Raw genomic sequence first — 16528 nt, 5'->3', positions numbered from 1 at the left:
AAACATATGGCTGTTTATTAAAAGTAAGTAACTTCAAAAAACAAAAGGCCATACTTCATGATGATGAATGGCCAAGGAAGACCAAAAAACAGAAGTCCTCTTCCAGTTATAAATCTCTGACGAGGCTTTTTAATGCGCTGCACCTTTTAATAAAACGTTATATTGTTTAAAAAAGCTGAATAAAAATCTTGTTCATCTGTTGTTTTCTTCTCCGTCACAGTTCCAGCTATTGTCATTTGAGTCTCTGTCTCATTTTTGGCTGGTGTGCTTTATCCTGGTCAGCAATGTTTCAGTCCAAGAATCTCTGACAGGCTTTTTTCCAGCGGCAGGCCGTGCACCACATGTCCCGATGTTCGATGCCGTACACCTTCCGACACTTCTTAGCCTCCCCTCGAATCCTCCTGTCAAAGCAAAGAATGACAGATTAAGGTAACACTCAGGTATTTAATATTATAGTAAACAGGCTTCAAACTGTGGACAAAACATTATACATGCATTTGTATTTTTCTCATTCTAGGCATAACACTGACATCTGAATTAATACAGACAGTAAGTAAGTCACCATTCTACACGTTTGTGTGGCCAAACTATGGAAAATATCAAAAGCACGATGGTGTCAGGCTTTTTTAGTGTTATGTCAGCAAACTCAACACAGGTTCACTGTGCAACAATTTTATTTACACAGTTTTCACTGGCCAACACTGTGCTCACAAACATGTCAAGTTGCCCATTTTGTTCCAGATCTGTCTCTTAAGGGTTAAAGAGGTGTTACTATCATCAATTCAAGTCAAATTTATTTGTATAGCACTTTTTACAATGGACATTGTCCCAAAGCAAGGGACCTCCATCCTTCTTGGGTGAAAGGGTGATGCTTATGGCCAAATATGTACCAATTACCCTTAATTACCTTCAGGATTAATAAAGTACCTACCTACAGTGGTGTTCAAAAAAATAGCAGTGATTTAAAAAAAGCAAATAAAGCACAAAATCATTATAATAACTTTTATTTCCATAAATGCAAATGTACTGAAAATACTACACTTTCAATTCTAAATCAAAACATTAACAACATTTAGTCAGTTTGTGTTAATCCTTTACAGAAAATTAAGAAAAATGAATATTAGGCTGTTCAAAATATTAAATTGTGTTAATCCTTTACAGAAAATTAAGAAAAATGAATATTAGGCTGTTCAAAATAATAGCAGTGCCAGCATTTTTCTTTAAAAACTCAAAAAATGTATCTATACCATGAAAAAATGTTCGAGGTTTCACTTTACTTCAAATTACTGAACTAATATTTAGTGGCAGAACAATTGTTTCCGAGATCTGTGTTGCATGGAGTCGACCAACTTCTGGCACCTCTGAACAGGTATTCCAGTCCAGGATGATTAGACGACATTCCACAGTTCTTCTGCAATTTTGGGTTTTGCCTCAAAAAAACACGTTTCAGATATCAGAACACAAGTTCTCTATGGGATTGAAGTCAGGGGATTGTGCTGGCCACTCTATTACCTCAATCTTGTTTGTCTGTAACCAAGATGTTTTGGGTCATTGTCATGTTGAAACACCCATTTTAAGGACATTTCTTCTTCAACATAGAGCAACATGATCTGCTCAAGTATTCTGATATATTTAAACTGATCCATGATCCCTCGTATGCGATAAATAGGCGTAACACCATGGTATGATAAACATCCCCATATCATCATTTTGTACCACCGTGCTTTACTACCTTCACAGTGAACTTTGGCTTGAATTCAGTCATCGAGGGTCGTCTGACATACTGTCTACGGCCACTAGACCCAAATAGAACAATTTTGCTTTCACCAGTCCACAAAATGTTGAGCCATTTCTCTTTGGACCAGTCAATGTGTTCCTTGGCAAATTTGAACCCATTCAGGACACGTCTTTTTCTTAACAACGGGACTTTGCAAGGAGTTCTTGCTGGTAAATTGGCTTCATTTAATCATCTTCTGTACTCACTGATAAATTTAGATGTTCCTTGATCTTTCTGGAGGTGATCACTGACTGAGTATTTGCTATTTTGGCTAATCTTCGATCCAATTGAACAGTAGTTCCACGCTTCCTTCCGTATCTTTCAGGTTTTGGTTGTCACTTCAAGGCATTTGAGATCATTTTAGCTGAGCAGGCTATAATTTGCTGCACTTCTCTGTATGTTTTTTCTCTCTACAATCAACTTTTTTAATAAAAGTACGCTGTTCATCAGAACAATGTCTGGAACAACTCATTTTCCCCAGTATTTCAAAAGGAAATGTGCTATGACCAACCTGTGCAACATTTGCCCTCACCCTCCTACCTTAAATAAGGGCCAAAACTGACACCCGTTCTTCTGCAGAATGAATGACTTCACCAATTGAACTCCTCACTGCTATTATTTTGAACAACCCCCTTTCAATCAATGCTTCGATTACTCAGAATGAGTGGGATGTATGTCCTAATTGTTGGGTTTGTTTTGTTTTCATTACTCTACTACACTTTCAAGTCAATTTTTTGCTATGTAGAAATATCATTTCTACTAAAAACAGTGATTTATCAGGTTAATGGTGTTGGACTGCTATTATTTTGAACACTACTGAACCTACCTACCTACCTATATATCTATCTATCTATCTATCTACTATTATACACTATGACCGCTTACCATCAGCCCAATATTTTTCTGACAGTGACATGCATGATTAGTATGAAACAGGTGTTTCCATTTACATTTTAAGAGGGTGGTTATAATGTTACAAATCATCAGTGTATAATTCTTATGGAACAGACTAGAGCCAGTAAGTGAAATATGTCATTTTACCATACCAAATTACATAAAAATTAAGAAAACCTTAACCTAATGCAAAAGTCAACGCTTGTCTCTTTGTTACATGCTGCTATTGCACAAATTAATGCTTTAAGTTGTGCATTTACCCACAAAATAAATGGTCATCTGGCGTTCATTACTTTCTAGTGTAAAGACGGGGTACATCTGTAATTTATACAAGATCTACAAATCAAAGGCTGAAGGCTCAAGCAACATCACCAAGCAGATTAACATGCCTGTAGAAAAGAACCCACTGTAGGAAACAGCCCCCTACTGCACATATGAGCTTAGAGATGAACACCATGCCTCTTTGAGAGCAGGGCCAGATATGATCTACAGGGCCCCCAGTCAGGGGTGATTATAGCATGGTTGCTCAACAATAAAAGTGAGAATAAGTACCAACCGTGTGACACAGTGGCTTCTTGGAGGTGAAACACTGCCAAGTTGAGGCTTGGACTGGACACTGTGGTTCTGGAGCCACTGTTCTCCTACACTGACTGAGCGCCGACGGAAAGGTGTGACCTGCAGAGGAACGGATTATCATTAGATATAAACTGTGGAAATGAATTGGGGTAAAATCAACCATTTGCTTTCAAAAGTCTAGTGAAGTCAAAGCAGAGGTTGTCAAAAAAAATAAACAATCACAGAAAGATATACTAAAGTGCAATAATAAAGTGTATACTTAATAACTATACACAACTGTACAGTACAAATAATAAATACATAGCAGCATGTTTACGCAAAATGCCTGTAATTCTCCTCTTTAATCACTAGATGGCCCTGCTGCACTACATTCACTGAGGAACCGCACAAGGGTAAAAGCAAAACATATGTAAGTCTGTGGATAACAAAGCTTTGTCTCTATTGACCCAATTATTATATTTATATAAAACTAATAGCGTCATAAACCAGTTTGTGGTCTATACTGCACCTCACCAGCCGAAACACAAAAATAAACCCCTTTCACACACCTGGACTATAAATAAAATGGACATATTCTATAAAATAGTAAGATAATGTGTTATAACCAGACCTGTTTGCTCTGGTGCACAGTGACGGGCGGAGTCCAGCGAGAGGTGACAGGAACACACACAGACTTACACTGGGGTAACACAACTGGAGTGGGAGCCTGAACCAAAAACACAAATCAACAATCAGGAAAAATGTATTTACTGCTTTAAAGCCTGCCATGTAACATGATCAATCACAGTCGTCAGGGTAAACCTGTAATCCTTTACATGCATTCTACCTGGTATGAGTGCTCCGAGTGGACCTGCCAGAAGCTGCTGGGGGCCGACTGGCTGAGCTCGCTGGGCTGAAGGGGCTCCGGTGTGGGAGGAGACGATCTCTGATGGATGGGACTGGAAGGATTAGCGGTCATAACGGCTGATGACTGCTCCAGATCCTGGTAAATTTCTGTGTAGTAGAAATCTTCTTCTCTTTGGCAGCGCTCCTGTTCGTTTTGTCTGCTAATAAAGACATGACGTACAGTGAGATCAATTACTGAATTTCAAGGGGCTCTGAATAAGTAATCAATAGTTGTTTAGCAGCTTTTAATTTATGGCCACTTGTGGTAGAACTGTTTTCTAACAGTTCTATTTCAGTTCACACTTAATCATTAGACAAAAAGCTCTTTAGGATACAGTGACATTTTGGGTTTCCATTATAAACTTTGCAAATTTGGCTAAGTAAGAAACAACTGATCTGTGTAGTATGTAATGAGTGCAAACTAGCGATGTGTTAATGAGCACAGGAACCACCAACTGTAGTCAACTATGAACACTAACAAGGAATTCGGAGGCCATTCCTTAAATTTAAATAATATGGAAATCACGTAGAACTTTTTACATCACCAATTTAATCTAAGTATGTTTTGACCCAGCAAAACTTTGATAAAAAAATCTAACTTTAAAACTTAACATTCAATAACAATAAAACACAGTACAGAAATCATTGAAGTGCCAAGACTGCCATGAAGTATACGTCAACTCTTTTTTTATTTAAATATTTACAAGACACACTATTTCATTCAGATTACTTCTCCTACTGATGATTTTGTAATGACTAAGCAGGTGTAAATTTGCCAATTAGCAAATTTATTTATTGATTAGGATTTTAACGTCATGTTTTACACACTTTGGTTACATTCATGACAGGACAGGTAGTTACAGGTTACACAAGATTCATCAGTTCACAAGTTTAATGTCAAACACAGTCATGGACAATTTTGTATCTCCAATTCACCTCACTTGCACGTCTTTGGACTGTCGGAAGAAAGCGGACCTTCCGGAGGAAACCCACACAGACACGGGGAGAACATGCAAACTCCACACCAAAGGACCCGGACCGCCCCACCTGGTAATCAAACCCAGGACCTTCTTGCTGTGAGACGACAGTGCTACCCATCAAGCCACCTACTTAGCTCGTACCAGCAGATGGAATTATGTTTTAAAACTAATAAACATGCTTTTCTAGGACATACAAATTTACTTTTTGAGTTTGCCATCTATGGTTTATATACATAGACATTTTCTCAACCTACATAAATTAAACCACTGACCTGAGCCACAAATATAGGGAAGGGGGAACTTTTTGATTGCCACTCTAGATTTTACACCATTTGGCCACCAGTCATGAACTAAAGCCAACTAACTTTATGTGCTGACAGCGCTTGCATTTCGCCTGGGTATTTTCTATTTGTCAAATTGTGCTATTCTGGAACTAATTTTCATTGGCCAATTCTTAAATCTCTTAATCAACAAGCTTTTTAAAAAAAAAAAAAAAAAAAAAAACCCAAATGTCATTTTAAGAAATCATGTAAATTTAAGCTCTTTCTTCATAATAACATTTTCTTCCATGACGTTTTCCTTTCGTGCAGTATTTTACTATCAAGGTACTTACCCCAGGTGAAGTGTGCGAATGTGACGTTTCATGCCTACAATGGTGGTAAGAATCTTGCCACAGTTTGGCCACAAGCATCTGTATGCCAGCTTTACCGAGTTCTGTTTAAAATAAAGCAGAAAGCATGAATAAGATTGAGCCTGAATAGAAATCGAAAGACCAGACTTCAGACCAACTCAAACCGTCACAACATGGTTTCATGCTCACCTTGCGTTTTCTTGGTGCTGGTTCATCAAACAACACATGCTCCATTTCCATGTCAAGACCATCATCACCAACGGGAGTCCTGTCTTCCTGTCCACTAGGTGGAGATGGTGCTGGGCTTCCATTTCCATGATCACAACTCCAGTAACCTCCATCAGACACTTCACTACCACCACAATCTGTCCCAGTCAACACTGTCAACAGAGCAATGTGATTATTAGAAACATGTCTGATAAAGGGTGGAATGATCTTTACACAGAATAGATTTTAGGCAGCTTACCTGGTCCTGGTTCCCCTTGAATGGGGCTTTGAATCATAGGGCTGCAGGACAGACTACTCAGGACCATTGCAGCCATCATTTCATCCATGTCCACACTTACAGCACTCCTACAGAAGAAACAAGGACAGTCAGATAAAAAGAAAAACCCAGCAGATCACTTAATTATCAATAGTTAACCAGTAAACTAGTGGTAATTAATGACACTAGACACCTTTGTGTTCAGTCCATTATATTATTAGTCACTATGTTAGTAAATTGTCATCATAAATAATTGTAATAAATATGTGTGCTTTATGTCACGTATACATCTTCTGTCATGTCAAATCTGTAGTGTTGATATAATAAGTAATACTGTTCTGGTAGACTACCTCTTTGGCACATCGATGGAGGAGGAAATCGAGTGAGGGACGTTGGCTGTGGGTGTCATCCACACATCTTCCAGTTTACGATGAACCTGCTGATTGAGCTGTGGCAAGAATATAGACACCTCGTTGTCCACGTGGTTATGCTGCTCCACTACACCACTACACTCTTTTCCTCCACAATGCACATAAACCTGAGACATAGCCCAAACATTCAAATTAGATCAAGCATACAACAATATCAAATCCCACATACATTTAAGTCAAAAATTCCCTGTTCATGCTTACCCTCTGTCCTGGGTACAGCTTAACCCTGTGGGTACTGTGGACTCCTACTCCAGTCACATGAGCTCCGTTGGCGACTCCAAGTGCTCCAACATCCACGGGACCCTCTGCAAAAGAGCTGCAGACCAAAGCTCCCAGAGGAGAGCGCTTCCCTAACCTGCTTCTGGGTAGCATCGTGGTTGCCAGGACTTTCTCCATTTTCACCCTTACAGGAGATTCGCAGCACTAACCAAAGTACAGAGCGAAAAGCTGTGAAGCGAAAACACAAGATTCAATTAGTGGCTGTAGTTGCTATAATTATATACTTATAAGCCTTGACCGTTTATTAAAGCGCTGATATCTTGATATACTTGTATCTGTAGCATTCAAAAGCAGTGCAATTACTTAACCACATTATTTATGCTATTTAACCAAACATATGTGAGCACCCCTCCTAATTAGTTTAATGTTCAGTTACACCTACCCAGGTGTACATAATATAAATTATACGCCTCCTGTCTGCGCATGACTGTGCCTCAGTAACAAAACAAGATCAATAACGACAAGGTTCTTCAAATGACTTTTTTTTTTTCTACCCATTACTGTTTTAATGATTGCAAAGTTTACCCTGGTTTAAATTCACTGTACTTATCAAGAAACTCAAGAAATGATCTTGGCGAGTAGTCGAAACTCCACACAATGTCCTAATTACAGACTACCTGTACACCACCCCAACACATCGACCTGCCCTGCCTATTATTACAATCTGATGTAACAGAGCATAGCGATTAGACATGCCACCATTTAATGACCAAGTTTAGACATCCATGATGACAGCGAATGATGCAAAACCCTGAAACACCAAGAATGTAGCAGTGATTCATCCAAATCAAACCAGTTGAAACTGCCTAAAGTCACAACTACAGATTGAGTAAAATTCAAACCATGACTTTTAACAGTGGTTAAAATAGTATAAAAAAGCTATTTTCTTCACTTTTATTTTTATTGCTCAAAACATGCAGATTTTCTGCTGCAAAAGTGTCATAATGCCCAACAGACTAAGATAAGTAAATCCTGCAGCTGTCTGGCTAGAACTATATTCAGACAAACAGCTTAAATCTGATTACATTGGAGCTAGACAGATTTTCTGCAGTCTAAACTGCCAAGAAACAAATAAACTATTTTTCCCAATCTAATTTTAACCAAAATTCTGTGGTTTTAAATCTTAAATCAGAAGAGCATTAAGTGGTCAAATATAAATCCATGTGGCTTTTGCTATTGTATAGCTTTTGAAAACACCTATATGACGTGTCACTCACTTCAACCCTCTTTTTTTCTCAACTATTCGCTTCATATATGTTTGTTTGTTTGTTTATTAGGATTTTAACGTCATGTTTTACACTTTGGTTACATTAATGACAGGAACGGTAGTTATTCATTACACAAGTTTCATCAGTTCACAAGGTTATATCGAACACAGTCATGGACAATTTAGTGTCTCCAATTGACCTCACTTGCATGTCTTTGGACTGTGGGAGTAAACCCACACAGACACGGGGAGTACATGCAAACTCCACACAGAAAGGACCCGGACCGCCCCACCTGGGGATCAAACCCAGGACCTTCTTGCTGTGAGGCGACAGTGCTACCCACTTGGCCACCGTGCCCGCTTCATATATGTAAAATAAACATACTGAAATCTAGGGGTAAGGTTTTGGGCATATGCATGGACAAAAAAATTACACCAATGTACCTTGAAAAATCCAAATTATTACAGCTTCTGAGTTTATGGTTATCTCCAATGTCATTCCAATTACGTAGACAAGCTCACCTATATGCAATGCTGGAAGCAAAACCTTTCAAATTGACATGACTATAGGAACGTTTCATTTTCTGACTAAAAGTATGTTGTCAACATCATATTTTTTCAATCTAAGGGTGCTTGGGTGACGCTGTGCACGATATGGATCCCCATATGAACCCGCCTCGTACGGGTCATAAGAAGCAGCCGGCTACTGCACGTGTGGCCATCTCTATGTCTTGGGCACAAAAAAGCAGTGAGCATATATTATGTACAGACAGCTGGTTAAATGTAAAGAGAATTGTTTTTGCTTAAAACACCTGTCCACACAGTTAAGACTCATTTAGACTTTTTGCATCACAAGTGAACATTATGTTTACACATTAAGGAACAGCTGAAATATCAAAACAGTTCAATGTGCCAGTAAAATCATACACAACCTAAACAGATTACATTAGAAAAAAAACTTACAAAAACTGGCCTAAATGCTGAACAGTAAAAATAAAGAAATGCATTTTATATTTCTATATTTCTAAAAATGCCAATTTTCTCTTACTGACAGAACATAAACAACTTCAACAACTAATCAAGAAGATTAATCAAAACTGGCAAATAGAATAATTGGTAATTAATTTCATTGGTGATACATTTAAGGACAACCAACAACAGCTTAAACATCAAAACCATCTAATTAATTCATTCATTCTTCAGATAGATTTCAAATCAGCAGTAACATTAAGCTGTAACAATAAATTACACTATAAAATGTAACTATTAGACAGCGCCCAGTTCTATCATGTAAGATTTAAGGAAAGATAAAGATTTCCCTGATTGCTTGGCCTTTTACAACAGCTGAACATGCCCAGACTTGTGGCCACTTATCGGCCAAGTATTTAGATATGATGACACAAAATCATGCAAACTCCTGAAAGACCAAGCATGGGATACTGACTCACCATACCAATACAAACCAGTCAAAACCACCATAATTGCAAAGTCAGGGGAATTCACATGAGATGACTTGCGCATTAACCTTTAAATGTAAGTCAATGAACAGGGTTAGGAGACTTGCTTTTTTGTATTACTATATTTGTTTATTTGAGTATTTTTTATTTGTGTCAATCACTTTATCCTGATCAGGATCGTGGCGAGTCGGTTCCACTGGGCGCAAGGTAGAAATACATTGTATAGTGCGCCAATCCATTACAGAGCTTCGGCCATCCGCCCACCCAACACACATTAACACACGTTGTCTCAAAGCTTGTTGCCATCACATGTGAAATTTTTACATAACTTGGCAAGTAAAGCTTGCAGAAAGCCCACTTGTTTGTATGTTATGTATCTAATATTGGCACATAACTTTAATATCAGAGTTGAATCGCAAAAGATTAAGTGGATCATACTATGTATTAATTTTCCTTAAAAAACAGGCTGCAAGTTGCTCATCCTCATTCCATGCCTTGTGTGGTGTGGGTCTTTTTATAGTCAGTATGGGCACAGAAATAATGTTTACCCTGAAAAAACTTTATAAAAAATGCACTGGTCAAACCATGATGAGAGGCTGGATTTAAGTTTCCGAAATTCCAGTAAACGCTGATTCAAAAGTAAAAGTAATTGGAGTAGGACTTTCCAATTCTTTTCAATCTTCACATTTCTGCTTTTGCACCAGTTAAGCCCAGTGGTTCCCCGTCCTAGTTTTAAATTACCCATACAGTGTACATTTTTATTTTCGTAATCTAGTACACCCATGTCAATTTAAGGGTATTATACTGCGCTGGGTCATTAAATATGGTAAATTAGAGCAAAAAAATATATAATGCAGTAGCATAATTGTGAACAACTAATTTAAACAGTGGGTTTGAATGATTTTACTAGGGCCGGGCAATATGACAACATGATCGTTTACTGCACAAAACAATTTCTGTGTGGAAATCGTCTACTATAGCAAGATTGTATTGTGCTCCACTGATCTTACAGAGATTTACCTTCACACATGTACATGTTTAATATTCATTTATACTTCTTTTGCATTATACCTTCCCCTCATACCACATCTCTAAATGAATACATTTTTGTCTTTATTTTTGTATTTTTTCTCTATTTTTGTATGTTTTATATTCTAGTAATATGTTTCTGTAAAAGTCTAAACGCTATTACTCTACTTATTTTGTTTTTTATGGAAATAAATTTCTTAGTGTTTTATTTTTTAACTGAGGCACTATTCTTTTGCGAGTGCATTGAAAGCAAACTAAATACTGGAGAAAATCATATTGTGTACTATAAATTTGCCTCCAGATAACAATTTATTTTCCCTCATGTTACCCAAACATTGATTACATATAACTTCTGACAACGTGTCTTAGTCCTATTTACAATTAATTTGAATGAATTATGATGCCATATTATTTTTTTGTTAAACAGAAAGACTCGTTCTTAGGACATGGGGTTATCACTTATATTAACCATGATAGGGTCAGAGTATATATATATTTAATGATCTTTTGGGATGCAGATTTTCTGCATCATAAAATTCTGATGATTGTTTTGTCAAAGACGTTCTTTTTCCATTCTGTCCATTTTTATGGTACCATATCGAACACATGATTGTCAGATGATCTGAACTTATCATGTGATCACATAATCTCAAATATTTTGTCTGTGGTGTGCTTTAGGATTCACAGAGATGATCATTATACATCTAGCATTTTATATATTTTCAGCATCATGCTCATAATAAAGACTTACATAACATAAAGTGCTTCATATGTATGCTTTAAGGCATTACATTCATCAGAGGATTAATGTTGCAGTTCACTAAAAAATAAGAGATTTAGACAAGGATCAACCATAATAGCAGTTAGGGCTGGGCGATATGGATTAAAAATAATATCTCGATATTTTTTGCTGAACGGCGATATACGATATATATCTCGATATTTTTTTTATCCCATAAGGTATTAACAAAAAGACACTTCTGAGACAAAGCTACATGTTCCAATTTTTTTACAGGCACTTTTATTAATATTCATGCTGGGGAAGCTTTACACAAGAACTATTTTTCCTTAAAAAAAAGAAAAAAAGAACTATTCTAAGAAAAACAAAGTTGTTTTCTAAGACATCTCCTGTTGTATAATGTGAATTACAAATATATTGTCTGGCCCTTTAAGAATGTTAAGTGTACTATAGGCTGCAGGGAGCGAGTGTGTAGGGAAGATGTCGGAATGACGGTTTCCGGCTTAGCTTGTGTGACATTAAAAGTAAAACCCCGTTAAAGTAAACCCCTCGTTAACCCCCCACCCCCACATGTTTGGACTTTATACATTATTTTATGTATATGTCGCCATAACATTTACATTAATATTTTTTTACCGTATAGAACTCAGTTCTGTAATCCAGGCAGAACTAATCGTTCATGTTACTGTGTAACTATTACAACATTTAATGCATTTTAATCAGCGTTCTGCTTCATGCACTTTATTATTATTTAACAGCTTTATTTGTTGTTTAATTGCTGTTTGCTCCTTGTTTACTGCAGAGTTAGTTCATGCAATTTAATAATGTTTGGTTGTTTATTGGCCGACAACAAGAAATACTATAATAGAAGATAAATAAATAAATGACGTGTCGGACGTCGGGCGATCATCCAGTATAAACTAACACAACCACGTACAACATCCAGTACAAAAATCCCCATAATGTTTGTATTTACAGATAGAGCAAGTACAGTATATGCACATCACATATACAAACACAAGAGTCAGAACAACAGGAGACGCACCGTTACGTTATTATTACTTTCTCAACACTTAATGTGAAGTAAATACGTGCATGTCAGCGCGTGCATGCCCTTGTGTTGGTTTTTGAAACGAATAACGACTCGTTTTCTTGTTTTTTAACTTTGGGATTTGAAGTGAAAAACGAATGAAGGTACACGGAGCTGGAACCTTTTGTCTGGACTTGTTTTCGGCGTTCTCTACAGAATACATTATTCTGCTGCTCATCTGACTCTTTGAATTCGAACCATCTCCAAATAATTCCAAAAAGAGTCATTATTTTTCTTTTTAGTAAGCAGCTCCTCTTCGATAGCTTCTGTCATGTCTTGATCCGTCTCCATGCTATCGCTGCCTGCAGGACTTACTGGTGAAGCGGTGGGGAGGGGCGAGTTGTGTTCAGTGAGGGAGAGGGGCGGGGCAGGTGAACATGTGCAGAGACAAACTGGGAGAAGAGAAAGACGAACTGTCTGATCTAACTGGAACGCAACATCTATATCGATATATGCGATATTGTCTTATCTTATATCGCGTATGAAAATATATCGATATTTTATAAAATCTCGATATATCGCCCAGCCCTAATAGCAGTACTTCAGATTGGGTGTGTACACTCAATATCACTCAATGGTGAAAAATTAAATAGATTATAATTCAATAATGGATACTGTACCTATACATTTGACAAATATTTCACAAATACAGAAGGTAATAAGTTATATGCTAAGAGTATTTTATGCTGCTTCATCCTAGTTGGGTACCCGGTGGGTCACCTAAATCACTGGGTGCAATACATTGACACACCCAAGCCACAGGGTCTCTGCTATCCCCATCCCAAGCCAATCATGTTTATATGTAGATGCCCGACCGGCCAATATCACTGTGGTTATAGTGGGCTAGCGTACTTTATGACTGTGTCACCTGAGCGCTCCGCTAAGATTAATAAAAAATTTAAACATTAGATGGATTCTATACATTCCCTCTGTATTATGAGAATGGTTAGTGTTAAATATCATAGAATGGTAAAACAACATCAGCTGTGTGTTTGTTTGGATTTTTGAATGTTTAACACATTTGAGTTTAACACATTTTATGGCATTATCAGTATCATGTTTGAATCTGCTTATTGTATCTTGTCTTTATATTTTGGGTCAATTTCATATTTTTCATCAGCGTTTTATGTGCGTACTTCAGTTCATTTGATTGTTATTCCTGGTGGCGTCATCCATATGCAGGTGACAGCAGCCCAAGTGCCTCTAATCAAGCAGCCAACTAAGATTAATGACCATACTTTGAGATTATTTTTACACTTCTACCATTTATTTCTCATTATAACACAATGGCATTATTACATAATTACATCATTCGTGTATCCTCTAGTAACAATTCCATCATGATCTGGCTTGTTATGGCTTCAGAGCCTACCCAGAAACACTGGGTTCAAGGGTACACCTATTAATTCACTCACGCCTAGGGGTAGCCAGTAGTAGCCTATCTACCGACAGGCATTGGAAGGTTGGCAGTCGGGGAACATGCCAATGTACGCACAAATAGCAACCAGAGCAGAGGATCGGACCCAGGTTACTAATACGCCGTAGCTGTGCAGTATAGACATCTCCTTGCTTATATCACCAACATAAGGCTTTGACACCACTCTTATTTCCAACTTATTTTAAAGAATTGGGGATTTCCAATCCAATCTTTGGTATTTAGACATTTTCTGGCTGAAATTACTGTCCATCTTTTGAACCATTTAACATGTCATTATCACCTCTTCAACTTTTTGCTTGCAGTAAAACAGCTTTGTTACTGTGAGGCTATTAGTATTGTATCAATATTAATATGAGTCAGTACTCACAGCTTTAATGCTTAGTTTTAGTATTGAGAATGAAAATAATGGGACCAGAACATCACTATTAATAACAGCAAACTATGTGTGTGTTATTTACAGTTATTAGTAACAAATTCCATTATAAATGTTACCTATGCACAATTTTAAGCTATGTGATTTATTTGGAGGTGCATAACAGACTGAACTTGGTTTGATTGAATCAAACAGCAGATTTAACTGTTTACTGCATAAAAAGCATGACTACTGTTCTGATACAAAAGAGTTTTAATCTCTCTTCTCTTTACATAAAACATTATATTACTGCCATGAATCTGGACTACTACATAGCCCTCTATCGACCATAGTTTAATTAAGGAGTTGCTCACTATTTATTCAGCACATTTTGTATCTGTACAGAAGTTGCTGTTCTGTCTCTTAGTGAGGAAAGTTTACTGTATCAGTCTTCTGATATATTGGTCTTCTTTGGTGTTTGTATATACAAACATACAAATGATCCATTTTTCACAAAGTATTTTAAAGTGCTATGCACGGCCCCCTTGGAAACGTTTAGTTTAGCCATGATTCAACGACGAGAAAGCCCTTCACTGACTTCTGACACATTCTCTTAATTTCGTTGCCATATTTCCCACGGTAACAATGCTACTTAGTATTCAATTTCATAAACTTAACCAATTCTGATGACAATCAAAGATTTGATTGTCAGGCAGTGATAGCTCAGTGGTTAAGATACTGGACTAGTAATCAGAAAGTTGCCGGTTTAAGCCCAATGGCTGCAAAGTTGCCACTGTTGGGCCCTGAGCAAGGCCCTTAATCCTCAATTGCTCAAAACTGTGTTCAGTCGTAATTGTAAATCGCTTTGGATAAAAGCGTGTGCTAAATGCCGAAAATGTAAAATTACATGATTTTTGAGCATGTGCTTCAATAGATATAATATGTCTGAGCTTGGTACAAATGAACTGACATGAGCATACTCGCTTTCAGTAGTGCTAAATACTAAATTCCAAAATCCATGTTTTTGTTTTTTTTTCAAATAATAAATCAAATTGTTATGCTATTTATTTTGCTTGTATAATAACTGTATTAAAATCAAGACAAATGCATAAAAGAAACCTTCTCACTAGTGGTCTCATACTGCTGGCTCTCTCTCAAATCAATTCAATCTGATTTGATTCGATGAGCTTTATTAGCATGACTGTTGTAGTAGTTACAGTTTTGCCAAAGCATTAAATATAAAGAAAAATAATTTTAGAGACAGTATAATGTATAATAACGAAAACAGATGTATATATGGAACACTGTCTCTGTGTAGGTCCACCAGGGCTGCAATCCACCAATGCAACATCACCGGCTTTGTTGACCATGCACTGAAATGTTATCCTTGGTGACGTCGTGTGTGCATGCATGACGTCAGCCAGTATGGACAAGCCCCCAGTGCAGCAGCAAACACATGCATAACCCTGGATTAAAGTTTCACTCCAAATTTCACCCCATCTCGTTTATTTTCTTAATAACAGAACTCCAGTACAATCATTATCTCGATGTTATGTTTAGGTTTTGCAAAACAGTTGCGAAAAAGTTTTTTTTTTTTAAACATCAATATAAAATGTCTCTTTTTTGAATGGGCTATAAATATAACATGTAAACTACATGTTTCCAACCTAATTACTAAACAAATGCGCTTGTTTGCGTTTGCTTAGTCTCATAGAAATGTACAGATCATCGCGGATCAACATGAAGCCAAACCCACCATGCCGAGTCGCGCAAACAACCCAGCAAATCGCATTTGTTATTTAACGCTTTAGATTAAAATAAATACACACGTGTACAAACACGCACTCTTCCACAATCAAACACTGCACTGTCGAGTGCACAGTAACTGCTTACAATTAATGAATGAAAGATTTTGAATGAACACAGCATACCTGTATCTGCTCCAGTCTGCTTCACTAACGCTCCCCCTTCTCTCAGAACTTGCTCTGACCGGCTTCGACTCACAAATCTCTCCAAACGCGCACTGGGAACGCGCAAAAACCCGAACTGGAGCCACTACAGCAAATCAGGATTACAGGGGGTTGTGGCCAGAGGATAGCCTCGCACATGCGCGTTTAGACTCGAAACTTTGGAGCTTTGGGGGGGAAAAGTGCTTAAGTGGCAGGCGTGTTAGGTTGACACCGTGTCCTCATGACCTGGATTCGTGACCAGGGGTTCACACTGGGTAAGCGGTTAGGCAATACACGGGTTCCTTTAGGATACTTCTTCCAGAAACATAC

General features: G+C 37.5%; 1 protein-coding gene across 2 annotated transcripts; it reads right to left on the bottom strand.

Annotated features, from left to right (window-relative positions):
* On the bottom strand, positions 1-16224 carry znf395a (zinc finger protein 395a). Of its 2 annotated transcripts, none has more exons than XM_063007519.1 (10): positions 16181-16224; positions 6860-7105; positions 6578-6765; positions 6210-6316; positions 5933-6123; positions 5726-5826; positions 4074-4293; positions 3858-3953; positions 3228-3346; positions 1-401 (listed from the first exon to the last, which is right to left on the bottom strand). In XM_063007519.1, exons 2-10 carry the CDS (start codon positions 7052-7054, stop codon positions 290-292), a joined length of 1329 nt encoding a protein of 442 aa, XP_062863589.1. In that variant the 5' UTR covers positions 7055-7105; positions 16181-16224; the 3' UTR covers positions 1-289. The 2 variants fall into 2 exon arrangements, with proteins under 2 accessions (XP_062863589.1, XP_062863590.1); XM_063007520.1 differs by having other exon boundaries at positions 4074-4290.
* Positions 16225-16528: the final 304 nt, after the last annotated feature.

The sequence above is a fragment of the Trichomycterus rosablanca genome, chromosome 13 (assembly GCF_030014385.1).
Source record: "Trichomycterus rosablanca isolate fTriRos1 chromosome 13, fTriRos1.hap1, whole genome shotgun sequence".
In the NCBI taxonomy this organism is placed as follows: domain Eukaryota; kingdom Metazoa; phylum Chordata; class Actinopteri; order Siluriformes; family Trichomycteridae; genus Trichomycterus; species Trichomycterus rosablanca.
Note: the sequence above shows the minus strand (reverse complement) of the source record. Positions and strands in the feature narration are given on the sequence as shown.